Source organism: Dunckerocampus dactyliophorus, chromosome 6 (genome assembly GCF_027744805.1).
Source record: "Dunckerocampus dactyliophorus isolate RoL2022-P2 chromosome 6, RoL_Ddac_1.1, whole genome shotgun sequence".
NCBI lineage: Eukaryota > Metazoa > Chordata > Actinopteri > Syngnathiformes > Syngnathidae > Dunckerocampus > Dunckerocampus dactyliophorus.
The window spans coordinates 26,450,758-26,466,761 of record NC_072824.1 but is presented as its reverse complement, the minus strand read 5'-3'; the positions used below and the strand labels follow the sequence as shown (position 1 = coordinate 26,466,761).

The window sequence follows — 16,004 nt, the reverse complement described above, 5'->3', positions numbered from 1 at the left end:
TTATTTTACTGGCATGCTTCTTTTATTTTGAAGGCGTGATTTACTGGCTACAGGATGTATTACTCCGATGTTGCCCGAGCAATGCCGAGCGGACCGGAAGCTGTGCGGCTCCGGCAGAACCAGAGATAATGAAACTATTAAAACGAGAGGGTGCCGGGAAAGAAGGGCGAAATACAGTAGTTTCCCAGTGAAAATGAGAAGGTTGACAATGGACAGTACTATATATAATTTCACTTAATTTGACAGGGGTACCATATCGCTTGTGAAACAAAGGAGCAGCTGTCCAATCAGGCCTGTCATTTTATGGCACGTGTTCGCCGACGTCAGGATTTTGGGCGACCGACAAAGATGTCTTCCTCTTCTGAAGCTGTTCGTTGCATGTAACATGCTGAAATGAGGAACAAACATAACTCTACGGCGGTTGACGCTTGTCTAATTTGAGCGATGAAGGTGAGACATGTTGTGAATCCTCACAGTGTCCACCTCGTCATCAAAGTTAAAAATCTACCTAGCACCAGCGCTTCGGTGACAGCTGACTAGCAGCATCCATGTCTCCAGTTTAACAACGGAAAGGTTAGCCGCCTACTGTACACGCCCTCATTGAGAAGGGGTTAACGATGTTAATGGATACTCTGGAAGACTTCCACAACTGGAATTAAACGTACCATTGGGCCATTGTGAAAACAGGTGAGGTTAACCTGAGCCGACTGCTAAAGCTAATTTGCTAAATAGCAAGTAGCATCTATTGTTCGTGCATTAGAAGACTCATTATGACCTTATTGCATGAAAGACGTTACAGTCATAAATGTAATCGATTCTTTACGTGATATGGTTTGTATTTTGTTGTCGTGATTGTGGAACATATCATAACCGTAGCCCCATTCAAATATGCATTGACATATTAATTATATATTTCACATAAATGTACACATCTTAATGCATTTATGGGACCTTTTAAACGCCTTTTTATTGTGCATGCCATATCCCCAGACCGCTTCATTAATTAATTGAGGGATTTATCAAATTTTGAAAGTCTGGTTTTACATATTGCACCAGATTCTTAGCGTTTCTATGTAGTTGGACGTCACGTTGTAGCACACATGTGTCAAACTCGTGCCCTGGAGGGCCGAGACGCTGCAGGTTTTCTCTCCAACCAGTTTCTTCAGCAGGTGATTTAATTGATGAGCTCCTTCCCTCAAACTGAAGGTGTTGGTCATTAAAATCACCTGCTTTCGTGACTGGCTGGAAAGAAAACCTGCAGTGTCTCGACCCCAATAACAACCCCAATAAAGAGACAAAACTTTGGACAAGATTTCCCTCACCCGGACACGGGTCACCGGGTCCTCTGGAGCCAGGCCTGGAGGTGGGGCACAATGGCGAGCATCTGGTGGCCAGGCCTGCACCCATGGCGTCCAGCTGGGCACAGCCCGAAGCGGTAACATGGGTCGGACTCACCTCAACGCATAGCAGGGGCTCAGGAACCAGTCTTCTTGAGTAGGGTTGGTCTTTATTCCACTCTGGCGTTGCCAGCAGTGAGAGGCAAAAGGCAGGGGTGGCAATTGTTGTTGCTCACCGGCTCAGGGCCTTTACGTTGGACTTTAACCTGGTGAACCGGGAAGACCCGGTTGGAGAGACTATGTCTCTCAACTGGCCTGGGAACACCTCGGGATCTGCCGGGAGGAGCTGGACGAAGTAGCTGGGGAGAGGGAAGTCTGGGCTGCTGCCCCCGCGACCCGACCTCTGATAAGCAGAAGAAGATGGATGGATGTTGCAATCGCATTAAAGATCCCAAACCAAATAAAGAATGCTGCAAAAAACACACACAACCCCCCAAAACACATGCATGACAGAAATGCTGCAGATGTCATCTTATAATTTTTAATAGTCTATGACTCAAAAACAAACAATGACCTCCTGTATACCGAGGGTCAATAAAAAATGATTTGCCAGCTGAAAATGGTCCCTGGTATAGGCCAATACTGCTTTTATATTTTTAACATATAAAGACTGGTGTATATTACTCCAACCAATGGCGTACAATACAGAGTGCCTTGACTTGTTCACTGTTTCTAACTTGGGCATTTTTCTTACTTTTAGGTGCAGTAATCCTGACCACCCCTCAGGCTAGAATGTTTGTTTTTATACACAAAAGAATCCAATACATCAGATCTTCATGAGTAAAAGGTCATTTTTGTTGGGGAAATAATTTCCAACCTAACCTCAGCCTTCAAGATTTCTATGATCCAAGCTTTTTTTTTATTGTTGGTCCACACCTAAAATTATTTTTTTTACAATTCCTTTTTGTGAATTGCTTTATTGTTCTCAAGCCCAATGGTAGCTCTTGGAGGAAATGCAGGAACTGAAGAAGGACATTAGCGTGCTTGGCTAGTTACTAACGGCGGAACAATCAGTCATCAATGGAGAAACTGTGACCAGTCTTCATTTAAGATCATTTTTGCTATTGACTGTTTTCACTTTATTCTGCCTTGGATTAAAACTTGTTGCTTCTGAAAATGTAACTGACATGGATACCAGTGGATTTTATTCTGGATTTTACCCCTGTTGTTTTTTCAAGCCCAACACCATCCGTTGGTTTTTGTCCCTCACATACCTGATGCATCTCCCAGGTCAGGTGGTCTACAGCTGGTAGATGTTAGCGATGCCCACACGTAGGAAAACCAAGTTCCCCCAGTGGCACATTTACAGACTGCTGTGCCTAATATGAATGTTGGACGAAAAGCAAGTTCCCTTTTTTAATTGCAACTCATTTTGTTCTCATGCAGCAACCATAGTTTTATAAACCTCCATACTGTCTGTTAAATACAATTTTTTTTTTAATTTAAAGTTTGGCTTCTATTCACAAGGGAGGGAAAGGAAACGCTGATGATCCAGGACAATTCACTCGATCCCTTCTAAACCCGGTTTTCAAGTCTTGTGCTTTAATCCTAACTCCCTTTTTTAATTGAAAGGGAAGGTGGTATTATGTATGGTTTACATAAGAGGCAAAACTGTTTTCTATATCATTTGATCTTAAATGTCAAGCTTTTTCACTGTATTTGCAGAAAATTCCAATTTTGTCTTTTTGTTTTTTGGGCCGGAGAACTTAATATTCTGAAAGCCGTCTTTGGATATCGTCTGTAATGTTTTGTGTGAAGTCCATCTGCTTTTTGACAGAATCAAATATTTTAAACCTGGAACAACTTTTTTACAATGGCTCAGGATCTCCATGAGGATTTTCGCAAAGGAAGAAAGATTGATCAATCCATCATTTTGGTCCCCATATCAGCATCCCACATAGAGCGCCAGTAGGGACGTTTAACTCAGAATGACAACTCCTTCGGCATCGCAGCTAAGCTGAGGCCCGAGCAAAACACTGCGCACACGGGAAGTGATGCCAGGTGGCAGTAGTAAGAATGAAGGGCGGGGTCCATCCTCCTCTCCCCTGCCCCATGCTGTGGTCCTGTCCTCCAGACCCTTGCGACCCTCACGCTACATCCCCGTGTCGGCAGCCACTTTCTTCCTGGTTGGCTCAACCACACTCTTTTTCTGCTTCACGTAAGTGTTGCACACTTGTGCGTGCATATTAGTGAGAGAAATACACTGTTACTATTGTACTACGAAACCACACCCTTTGATTTATGTATAACATGAATTGAGCAGAACATGATACTGTGTATCAAAGCAATCTAAAAAAATGATACCTTGCTGCTGTTGTAATTGTAAAAGATAAGTAATCTGCAAGTGAAATATTGTCACTTTATGTGCCTCCATTCATTTTCTTACTGGTGTTGTCCTTTTTGTCTGTGTCGTGCAGTTGTCCATGGCTCTCGGAGCGTTTCTCTGCAGCCGTACCCATTTATAATGGTGTCATCTTCCTGTTTGTGTTGGCTAACTTCTGTATGGCCACATTCATGGACCCAGGCATCTTTCCAAGAGGTAGGTGAATTTCATTATGTAGGGGCACCGTGTTCTGATTATCGAAAACCAAACTATTCGGCCTGCCAATGAGATACTCAAATATTAGGTTCTGACGGTATGATAACCTTGAGCACACATATCACGGGTTCACGGTTCGGTATTATAATTACAGCTGTAAAATGTGTCATTTTGCAATATCTTTATTTGAAATATCAGTATTGAAAAATAACTTTTCTGTCATTTTAAAATAATAAAATAGGACATGATGGAAGTGGAACATATATATTTAAATATAAATAACTGAATTCTTTATAAATAAATAATAAATAAAATGAAGTTGATAATGGCGTCTACTGTGGCTTATCCTGTAGTCACAACAGGTCAAAACACTATAAATATTTGGTAAAAAAAAAAAACAAAACACAAAATGCAAATAAATGCAATCACTAAGTCAACATAAACAATAAAAAAAAAATCGGAATGTGCAAAACTTCGCCACAAGAGTGTTTTGGAGTTGTTGGATTGTGTAATACAGGGGTGTCTAAACTTATTCCAGCGAGGGCCACATCCTGAAAAATTACAACATGCAAGGGACACTTTATTTTGTAAACCAACACAGAGAGATATGCTAAGAAGCTATATGCAACTCAAGAAAAAAATGCATTTCACCTTTGCTGCCAAAAATGACGTTTTTTTCTATAACAATACGAGTTTATTCTTGTAAAATTGTGACTTTTGTTCATTCGATTATGACTTTTTTCTTATTATTTTGACTTTATTCTCGTAAAATTATTAAGTTTACCTTAAATTTAGCATGTAGCGCTGGTGCTCCTTTTAGATGCGCCATCATGTTCGATGTGTCAGCAAGCATGTTTTGCACGTTTGGCGACCTTCTTTGCGGCCATCTGTATTTTTATGGTAGTGTAAGTATTCCCAAACAGTCAATTTGGTCCTCAGACAGCAGAAAATTTCGGGGGACGCCCCTCCTTCAGCCACCATACAGCTTGGAGAGAGGGCTGCTCAGGTGGAGAGGTCGATAGGTGAAAAGTGGAAAATCCAACCATGCATCTTTGACGTTTAATGTAGTTATTGCAACGTCCTGAAGTTCAGAGGCTAGAGTTACCCATGCCTATTCCATCTCTTTCAAGCATACACCACATTGATACATTTTTAACATAAGACACCATTTCTAGATCATTTAAAATGTCTTTCAAATCAGTCTTACACACAAAAAAATGTCCCGCCAACTTGTTGGTGACAGAATATGTGCTAGAAAATCATCTCTTGAACACAGAGTAACAGCGTAATAGACACTGATATGAAGGTTTTGTTTTGCTTGTTTATTTTTGAGCTGGTGTCTTTGTCTGCAGCTGAGGAGGATGAGGACAAGGAGGATGACTTCCGTGCTCCTCTTTATAAAACGGTGCAGATCAGAGGGATCCAGGTCAGGATGAAATGGTGTTCAACTTGTCGCTTCTACAGGCCACCACGTTGCTCCCACTGCTCTGTCTGTGACAACTGTGTGGAGGTGAGCTCACACTCACATACTCATACCACGTTCAAGCACACAATGGTTCAAATCACCTAAATGTCCACACATTCTTTTATATGCTACAGCCAACAAAAGGTCTACACAAAATGCTAAATTTTTCAGATATACAAAATGAGATTAAAGAAGATTACTCATTGTAGAATTGTAACTCAATTGTACATACTACCTCCATCCATCCATCCATCCATCCATCCTCTTCTGCTTATCTGGGTCCGGGTCGCGGGGGCAACAGCCTCAGTAGGGAAGCCCAGACTTCCTGGTTTCCGGCCATTTCCACTGAGAGGACACCAAGGCATTCCCAGGCCAACTGTGAGATATAATCCCGCCAGCATGTCCTAGGTCTGCCCCGGGGCCTTCTCCCGGCTGGGCATGCCTGGACCGCCTCACCAGGGAAGCATCCGGGAGGCGTACTGGCTAGATGCCCGAGCCACCTCAACTGGTGCCTCTCGATGTGAAGGAGCAGTGGCTCCCCTCTGAGCCCCTCCCAGATGACCAAGCTCCTCACCCTATCTCTTAGGGTGAGTCGAGCCACCCTATGGAGGAAACTCTTTTCGGCCGCTTGTATCCGCCATCTCGTTCGTTCGTTCACAACCCAAAGCTCATGACCATAGGTGAGGGTGGGCACATAGATTGACCTTTTCTGACTGAGAGCCATGGCCTCCTATATGGCTGCTTATTGTGGAACATCTTTGGATGAGATGATGATGTATGTGAGTGTTGGGGGGGTTTGTAAAGCTTGACCTCTTTGCTTGTTTTATTCAGGACTTTGACCACCACTGTCCATGGGTCAACAACTGCATCGGCAGGAGGAATTACAGATACTTCTTCCTCTTCCTCCTCTCACTGACGGCCCACATCATGGCTGTGTTTGGCTTTGGGTTGCTCTTCCTCTTCTATCATCACCAGTACATCGGCCGCCTGCATGCCATTGTCACGTATCCTCTACTGGAAGGCCTTTTCTGTATTCTTTACTTAGATTTTGGTTAGGAACATTAACTATTAACTATTATTTTGTCCTTGTTAACACCTTTTTATTCAACAAATCTGCAGTTCTTTTAATTACCCTTCACTTTTTTCCACCTGATGTCATAATATAGTCCTTAAAAGTATTATTTCCAGGCTGGCTGTAATGTGTGTTGCAGGCCTGTTCTTCATTCCCGTTGCTGGTCTCACTGGGTTCCACATTGTGCTTGTGGCAAGGGGCAGAACTACTAATGAGCAGGTAGGAAAGCCTTAACCCATAAAAAGCCAGAGCCGTTTAAAGTAAATGATGGTGGATATAGCACAGACCAAGTAGAACACAGAAGACAATTGTTTTTTCCTCACACGCATCACCATGGATTCTTACGGGTCAACAGATCATTTTTGGCATCTTGTGTAGCTATATTTTCTTACCTCCTTTTAGATGAATTGTGTTGTGTGTTGTGTTGATCTCTATTTTCACCCTGCCTTTTCTTCAGGTAACAGGCAAGTTCAGAGGAGGAGTTAATCCTTTTACAGATGGCTGTTGGAGGAACGTCACTCATGTCCTCTGCAGTTCACAGGCACCCAGGTGCACTTTTACTTTATTTTTTCCTGACACGCTACCACTCCATTTGCCATTTGCCATCAAGCCAACAGTCAGGAGACCAGCATGTGTCATGAACAATTACACTAATACCGTAAACCTAGCACCGTTATCTCTTCCAGTCGTACAAGTATCTTCTACCACACGTGTCAAACTCAAGGCCCGGGGGCCAGATGTGGCCCGCGAAAGTTTGGGAATAATGTGTGCCAATAATGCACTTCACGTTTTTTCCTTCTAAATGTATTTGTTGAATTTGAAAAATTGTACTGCGTTTAGTTCTTCTAAACTTCAATATTATCTAATCATCCAAAATAAATACTTGCATGTGTGCTTGTCACTTTGGCATTCTCTTTACTTCTCTCATCAAAGCAAGTTATCCATAAATTTGTTAGTAAAAATATAATAATCAAATGCATGGACAATTGTGTAGTAACATCGTGAAGATTATACGGTCGTTCCTTGCAACATTGCGGCTCGATAATTGCTCCCTCTCTATATCCCCTTTTTTCTGAAATTAAGTCATTAATTAATGATTGCTGTATCGACTATGGTCTATTAGTGTAAACATATTGAAATACAAGTGATATGTAGTATTCTGGTCACTAGGCGGCAGTATTGACACAAAACATTGAAACATTACCTTACATTACATTACCTTAACACTGCATAAAGTCATGAAGTCAGCCATGGCATGTCCGACATTATAGAGTGAAAAACCTTCTCCTCCCATCTCGTGTGGAAGTGGTAAGTTTTTTTTACTTAAGTTGACAAGAAATAAATTCGAGCCTAACTGGTCAGCATGGTAGCTCGTTAACTATTTGCCATCTCGAGTCCCTGCAGCATCAGAGTTGTGCAATGTGGTCTTAACCTTGAAACCTATATTGTGGAAATTCATTTACCGTAATGCGGTCGGGTCTGGAACCAATTAACTGCTGTAAATGAGGGACGACTGTATTCATATTTAGCGTAATTTCCGGTGTATATACTTTTTTCTCACGCTTATACCAGTGAAGATATTTACATTTCCACATCTACAGTAACCATCAAAGTCTCCTCTTTACGTTCATACCAAGATCATTCATGCACATGCACACAAAAATATATGTAAATATATATATATATATATATATTTTTAGCAAAATGTCCAATGGCTTAAGAGGTTTCATGTCAAAATGTTTCATGCTTTCTTTTAATTGCGAAACAAAATACGGTCAAAGAATGACTGCCTTTTGTGTCCTCTGCAGATATTTGACCAGAAAGAAGTGTGTGCAGAGTGTGTGCGTCCAGCCTCCATTTCTGCGCCCACAGCTTACTGACGACCAGCTCACAGCAAAGATCCTGGACAATGGCCTTCGAGGAAATCTTCATCGGGTGAGATAAGATCATTGAAGTTGAACTGCCATGCTGTGTAGTCATGGGTTGTTGTTGTTGTTGTACGTTGGCGTGAAACGCTAGAACAGGATGAACTATAGTTGTGTGAGCCATCATTTATACAGTACAACAACTCTGCCTTGGGGATTATTTCTAGTTGTTCTGGGTATTTCTATTATGCAAGGTGGTGGTTATCATGACTAAGTAGCGGGAAGCATCCCAGATGTAACTGCCGAGGGGTGACCACAAGCAGGCTAAGCAGCATGTGTGCTGCAAACCGAGGGAACCTAGGCATTGTCATTCTGTGTGCCAACAACCAGCTTTGGCAGCCAAAGACTTTGCTGCTCATGCTCCACTCTTTTGTTTGCCCCCCAGCGGGAGGAAAATGCCATCTCAATGTGGTTAAGTTGTAATTGTGGTGTGTGTCAATGTTCCAGTCACAGTCAAGTCTGGATATGCAAGAAAGCCAGTCATGTGATGCTGACCCTCCTCCTCCAAAACCAGAGCTTCACTACCTTGGGGTCACGAGGCGGAACACGCATGGTAATGTTATTATGATTGAGCATATTGCTGAACTTATGAGAATCCTATGGACAGTATACAGGTTGTACACATCAGTGGTTGGCGGTGTGTTTGGTGCCTGTGCCTTCAACGGGTACTTGACCAGCCAGAATTTTTATTAACGGACACTGTGAGGGCCAGAATTGTTCAAAAAACGATAATAATTATATATATTGTCATATGGATTCAAACCACAGTCCCCTGTGACAAGTGCCGATGTTACCCACGACGCCAGTCAGCCATTACATTATACATACTTGTAAGTGTCTTTATTGGCCGAAGTTCCAGCTTTTAGTGGAACAGTGCCAGCTCACTGCTTTTATCTCATCAACTTGTCTTTGTCTATTTGTGTCATGGCTGTCCAGGGGAGCCTCTTGTCATTTTTTTAAAAGGCTAAAAAAAGTTATAGGTGTATACTGTAAAGACTTTGTGTTTTTATTAGTTCGAGGGTCAACATTTTAGCTTTTTCTCGTTACATGATGCCCCTTTTTCCTTATTTTTCCACTCTGCAGACCACTGTTTTTTTTTCACCAGGAAGGCGAGGCGTTGCCAGACGTGCGTCCAAGTTCTTTCCCCTTGTCTCTGTAGCTGGTCAGGGGTTGGGCTGCATTGCTGAAGTTTTTACAGCTTTCAGCCCTGCCTGAGGTGGAGATGCGCTCGTGCAGCAGATTCTTCGCCTTACTGATCGCATGTAGTGTAATTACTGAATAAATGACACAATAAACACGTCCTGCCTTTTACGTTGACCGTGCACCCCTACTCGCTAAGTATAGCGACCATGTCACTAAGTTGTCAACACGGGTCTTTTACGGTGTGTTAGCAGTTGGGCTGTTGGTTGCCTTGTATCAGGACAAAACAAATTGATTGTGCTCGTGATATGAAATAATATTCCAGTGGAAATGTTGTTTCTTCCGTTGTAGTCATCAAAGCTCTTGTTCCCATTTCTTTACAGATTACAATCTAGTAAACAAAGTACCTCCCACCCCCACCATGTATAAATACAGACCTACCTACAGCCCTGGCAAGAACCACACTCCCCTCACCCACGCTTATGCAAACCAGGTAACGTACACATCACTACTTTCATAGAAAAATATCACTTCACATTTTGTTAAAAGAAAATTGTGTTTTATTCTCATTGAAATCATTTATATATAAAAGACCCCACAACAACATCCAAATAATTGCAGGCCTCACTTGCCTCAGTTAAGGTCAGTGTTCATGACTCCGTAAGAAAGACACTGGGCAAAAACGGTCTGCATGGCAGAGTTCCAAGACGAAAACCACAGCTGAACAAAAAGAACATTAAGGCTCGTCTCAATTTTGCCAGAAAACATCTTGATGATCCCCAAGACCTTTGGGAAGATACTCTGTGGTCTGACGAGACAAAAGTTTAACTTGTAGGAAGGTGTGTGTCCCATAACATCTGACGTAAAAGTAACGCTGCATTTCAGAAAAAGAACATCATACCAACAGTAAAATATGGTGGTGGTAGTGTGATGGTCTGGGGCGGTTTTGCTGTTTCAGCACCTGGAAGACTTGCTGTGATAAATGGAACCATGAATTCTGATGTCTACCAAAAAATCCTGAAGGAGAATGTCCGGCCATCTGTTCTTGACCTGAAACCAGGTTGGGTTCTGCAGCAGGACAATGATCCAAAACACACCAGAAAGTCCACCTCTGAATGGCTGAAGGAAAACAAAATTAAGACTTTGGAGTGGCCTAGTCAAAGTCCTGACCTGAATCCTATTGAGATGCTGTGGCATGACCTTAAAAAGTTGGTTCATGCTGGAAAAGCCTCCAGTGTGGCTGAATTACAACAATTCTGCAAACATGAGTGGTCCACAGTAAGAGACTCTTTACATTCTTGATTGCAGTTGTTACTGCTCAGGGTGGCCCTACCAGTTATTAGCTTTAGGGGGCAATCACTTTTGTGTTGTCATTGACTAATATTTAAATTTGTTTGATGATCTGAAACGTTCAAGTGTGACAAACATGCAAAAAAAAAGGAAAAGAGCAAACACTTTTTCACACCACTGTGTAAATCAAATATTTTTGTAGTTACGTCATAGAAAATCTGTTTACAACCTTCTAAATGTGTTTTTAACATTGTTAGAAACCTCTAGATATGAGATAACACCCCTATAGTCACCTTTGCACTCCTAATAGTGTTGTTAATGTTGTCTCAATGAACAACCCAAACATAAAGTGTTTGTTTCCTCCTCTTCCTGTTTCCTGCAGTTAAGTCAAAGAGAGCGGGCTAGCAGTAGCAGGGATTCTTCCTCCTCCACCTCCTCACTGGTCCAGGTCAGCCAGCAGCCTGGGTTCCGCTCCCAGCCGAGTCTGGACCGGGACAGTTCATCTGTCAGAGGAGGAGATGGGGACAGACAAGATGGCGGCGAGGGCGGCATCCCAGGCTACTCTCTCACTGGCCGTTCCTACCCGTCGTTTCCTGACCCCGCTGTCCTGTCAGGGGTGGCGTCACAATCAGCAGGTGCCGCCCACATCTCTGAATCCACCACTACCTCCAGCAGCTTCAAGAGCATAGCCAATCACACGCCTCCACCCCATCAGCCAGCGCCTAACGGAAGCCTGTCATGTGACAGCCTGATGGCTGGAGGCGAGGTTTCTCCAGCGGCAGGCGGTGGCTACATCTCATCCTTCCTTACTTCGCAACACAGAGATGCTGATTCCCAGTCTCCCCAGCGCCATCACCCCCTCCTCCACCGCTCAACCTCCTCCACCTGCTACTCCCCTCCTCCTGAGAGGGAACGTCAGCCCGTGGAACCTCACCGAAGTGTTCACCCCCTGCCTGTCTGTCAAACGTCTGCACCCCCTCCTCCTTCCGCCCCCCACCCAGCCCACCATCATCATTCCCATCATCACCATCACCACCATCACCACCACCACTCCTCATCTACCTCCCACCCTCCTCGTTTCATTGCCCCTCACCTGCCCCACCATGCCTACCCACACCGCACCCGCTCCACAGATACCCCCTCATCTTCCACAAATTACCCCTCCCACTCCCCACACCCCCCACCCCTTGGGAAATCCCTGTCATACTCGAGCGCCGCCGCCGCCGAAATGCAGTATCGGCTCATTCGAAAGGCCTCCTCGGCAGCCGGAACAGACGCAGGAAGCGGAGGAACGGCAACAGCCAAGTGAGTACGAGTGTGTTGCATCACGTCACCGCTTGTGTAATCCTCACACTGACGGCCGCTCCTCTTCTCTTCCTTCTCGTGGCAGATTTCCTGTGAGTTCCTTCGTCTTTTCCCTTCATCAAAACTCTCACTTCTTTGTTTTGACTTTCTGTTATGAGCGTTTGTGAAATGTAATGTGCGCATGTGTTTGTGTCGATTATCAGCCCCCCCCCCCCCCCCCCCCCACACACACACACACACGCATGCACACACACACACACACGCTACTTTGCACGTGCATGCCTCAAATGTAACTGTGGAGGCGCAATCTCCTGACTGTAAATTCTTCAGATTCTTCATATTTACACCTTTTAAACCAGCAGGATTTGATCAACCCTCACGGTGCAACCAAAAATAACACAACAAGTAACAAATGCAACATACCGTTGCAATGCAGCTGTCCCACCCGGACGCCTGCACACTAACATGCGTGACACAGACACACCAACATGCATGCAAAACCATAACATTTTACACGAATTCATAATCCGCAAGGCATTCCAAGTTCCAAGTTTTGGTGGGGGTTTTTGGGTTGCACCGTGAGTGAAGGAGACGTTTGGTTTGATGATCTACTCCCACTGTTGGTTTGTGTTGGTGTCACAATTGATGTTTTTGTGGCTGTCTCAATTAGTTTAATTTGGTAGTAACCCCACGGAAAATCTTTCCATGTGCGTGTTGAATACAGTAACCCCTTGTTTATTGTGGTTAATTGGTTGTAGACTCGAGCATGATCAGTGGATTTCCGCAAAGTGCGATTCCTTATTTATAAAAATATATTTCTGTAGAAAGTCTTATGACCTTCTCAATAGTTTTTAACATCATTAGAGCCCTCTTGACATGAAATAACACCCCTATATATACCTTTATACCCTCATTACCCAACATAGTAGACACAATAACAGAAAATAAGATATTTCAGACATAAGATGCTGATGTTACACTGATGTTGTTTTTTGTCTAAAATCAGGGTTGAGCGAGACCAAACGGAAGTGCTGAGTTGATCCCACGGCAGTCCTTCCTCTCCCAGTCAACACATCTGCCGGAGTGGCCCATCTCATCTCAGCAATAAAGCCCCAAAGTGGTCCGATTTGCCGTGTTGCAGCGCCATCTTCTTGGTCTGAAAGGAAATTGCTGCAAACCCTGTTAAGCCACCAGTCTTTATTTTCTGGTCGACTGTTAAAATAAAAAGAGGTGTACAGCGTGGAGTGAATGGCAACAGGTTTTTTGGTATTTATTATAAAAAAACAAAACAAATCCTCATTTGACCATGCAGGACCCACAACTTCTTTGTGTATGAGGCGATCCAAACCTGGACAGGGAATCCCTTCAATGGCAACAGCCAGTTTGCAACAAACTAAATATCCCATAAGAACCCAGACACATAAAGGACACGTGTGCATCAAGGAAAATGAGGAGATGGTGTTGAGAAATATACTTTAGGAACAGTTGAATTGTAATAGTTGAGGCTGGCTTCATAATGAGCGTTAATGGCAAAGATGTGTTCTTACGGGATATGAGTCATATCATTTAGAGTTTTAGGTTCACTTATCCTCACCAGGAAAGCATTAGTATTCCAATGCAGGCAGGAACATCCAAGTCTGTCTGCGTTGTAATTCCGCTGTCTCTCGGAAAATGCAATCTGTGACTGGAAACAAGTACATTAACTCAACCAAATGTTGATTGCCTTTTTTTGGTGTTTATTCTTAGATGTGAATATTCTAAGTGTGTACATAATAATGTGATTTTTGAATGTGAATTTTTTAAATCCTTGTTTTGTTGATATTCATATGGTGCGACAGCATGTACATTCATTTTTATGGACCAAGCTGGACTCTGAAGCAAGTTGGTTATTTGAACAGTCAATTTAAATCAGACAGAAATTCACTGTGGAACCAAAGGTTCCATATAGAAAAATCAGACTTAAAAACATGCACCCTAAATCCCTGGGATCCAGTAGACAGTAGATATTTCTATAAAACCTTGACTAATTCCCCCCCAAAAAATCCATCCATTCATTTTTGAACCCCCATCCCAAACCCTAATAAACTTTAACCCTAAACTCTATAATCCCTGTCCCACAGCCCGAAAACTGTTACCCCCAACCCAAACACTTAACCTTCACACCCAAACTCTTAACGCCGAATCCTAACATGCATGATTTTTGGATGTGGGAGTACCCAGAGAAAACCCACACATGCACGAGGAACATTGAAACCACAGAGAACCGTGATCTCTTGTGATTCTGACATGCTAACCACTCGTCTACTGTGCAGCTGTCTTGAAAATCCAAATGTAATTTTTATTTACCGTATTTATTGTGAAAGATTGTTTTTTTTTAAAAAACATGTATATTTTATTTATTTATAATGGAGATTTTGCGACTGCTTAAAAAATGTGAGGCCAACATTAAAGCAAAGTTCCAATGTTACAAATATGTTGTATTTAACTTTATTCTGAAATGATTGCCACTCATGTTAGGGCTGTGCAGTTGTAAATGTGATCATATTTTCATCAAATTTGAACAGCATCATGACATTCTGAAGTGTGAAAATACAAATATGAAATATTCCTGACGCTTCACCCCTAGCATAGGTCAAGATATTCAAGTTTTGTTTTAACCTGTTAAACCCTGGGCTTGTTCGTAACGCGGGGACCGCCTGTGCTGTTAAGATTGATCACAAACTCATAACGAAATATTTTGTCATTTGGTCCAACCACAAGTTCAACATCTTAGCCCAAATACCACAAAACAAACACAAATCATCCGTAACTATGTTCTTAATTAGCCTAACATAAATGCTGCTACCACTGAAGTAGCTGATTAAATATAAAACCATTATTTAGACTCTAAACCCTGAATAAAACATTTAAAAAGCTATTTTGTAAAGTAATACTTGGAAAAAAATGCTACTGCGGAAATGACAGATGTTTGCAAACATAAGACAATGAACAAAAAAAGAAGTCATACAAGCTCTTTAATGCAAGGTACAGTAATACATTGAAAAAGCTGAAAAAAATTTTTTCCTCCCGTCACAATTGAACCATTTCCTTACCAGCCCCCCACAGTAAGGACTACAACTATACTAGATCGTAACGACAGTAAAAAAGTCTTCATGAAAGTCATCAATGAGGTGAACCACACGAACATGCAAGGATTGTTGACATTTGTCTTGTGTTACAACACATTCGTTGGTGTATTTTCATCATAAATCATTAGATCAAATATGTGTGTGTTTGTGTGTGTGTGAAGACCAGTTCAATGACGACACTGAACATATTCGGAGTTGAACAATCAAGGGTTGTTGATTTGACAAAGTAATTCCTAAAAACATCCCGCACTAGTACGCCTACAAAGACCATGTATCGTTTGTTTCCATTCCTTTGTTTGCAGCCATTTAAAAGGAATAGCCCATTAGAATCCAGATCCAGCGGAAATAAAGCAAAAGGAATGCAGATATTCACTCCAAGGCAGTTAAGATGGTTTGACAGTCATGTTCGCCGTTTCTTCATAGTATTTCTGGAAAAGAGTGAATAATACAACTACATTAGATGGGAAAATGAACATTCATAAGGAGTGGATGTAAATGTCTGACCATAACTGTACCTCTCAGACCCCAGGCTGCGTCAGACAATCACTATTTTTTTTTTTAATCCCCGTCAGCCTTTGCCAAAGTGTGGGTTTTATTGGGTCAACAGTGACAAGCAGGCAAATAGAGTGGACAACTAAGTGATCCCTGGTGATTTTTCTATTGAGAATGATTGTGCTCGTGTTGGTTTGGTATCCATATGGACGGAGACGGGGACGACGTATGACTGCAAACAAGTGTGTCGA

At 42.5% G+C, this 16,004-nt stretch overlaps 2 protein-coding genes across 6 annotated transcripts in view; one reads left to right on the top strand and one right to left on the bottom strand.

Annotated features, from left to right (window-relative positions):
- The first annotated feature begins 119 nt into the window (after positions 1-119).
- Positions 120-15,728, top strand: LOC129182538 (palmitoyltransferase ZDHHC5-A-like). Of its 2 annotated transcripts, none has more exons than XM_054778790.1 (12): positions 120-450; positions 2,098-3,555; positions 3,815-3,936; positions 5,289-5,446; positions 6,233-6,405; positions 6,590-6,692; positions 6,931-7,022; positions 8,282-8,408; positions 8,846-8,951; positions 9,922-10,031; positions 11,211-12,133; positions 13,140-15,728. In XM_054778790.1, exons 2-12 carry the CDS (start codon positions 3,392-3,394, stop codon positions 13,171-13,173), a joined length of 2,112 nt encoding a protein of 703 aa, XP_054634765.1. In that variant the 5' UTR covers positions 120-450; positions 2,098-3,391; the 3' UTR covers positions 13,174-15,728. The 2 variants fall into 2 exon arrangements, with proteins under 2 accessions (XP_054634765.1, XP_054634764.1); XM_054778789.1 differs by having other exon boundaries at positions 120-687.
- Positions 15,131-16,004, bottom strand: part of LOC129182537 (zinc finger protein 638-like) — a 25,325-nt gene continuing 24,451 nt past the window's right edge. For all 4 annotated transcript variants that reach the window (XM_054778785.1, XM_054778787.1, XM_054778784.1 and 1 more), the window contains one exon: positions 15,131-15,689. In XM_054778785.1, the coding sequence (XP_054634760.1) occupies positions 15,645-15,689 (45 nt within the window). In that variant the 3' untranslated portion in view covers positions 15,131-15,644. The remainder of the gene's footprint in view (positions 15,690-16,004) is intronic.

Coding starts and splice junctions, on each gene's coding strand:
- LOC129182538 (XM_054778790.1), top strand. CDS start 3,392: ATGCCAGGTGGCAGTAGTAAGAATGAAGGGCGGGGTCCATCCTCCTCT. Junction 3,937..5,288: donor CCCAGGCATCTTTCCAAGAG/GTAGGTGAATTT, acceptor CTTTGTCTGCAG/CTGAGGAGGATGAGGACAAG. Junction 7,023..8,281: donor TGCAGTTCACAGGCACCCAG/GTGCACTTTTAC, acceptor TGTCCTCTGCAG/ATATTTGACCAGAAAGAAGT.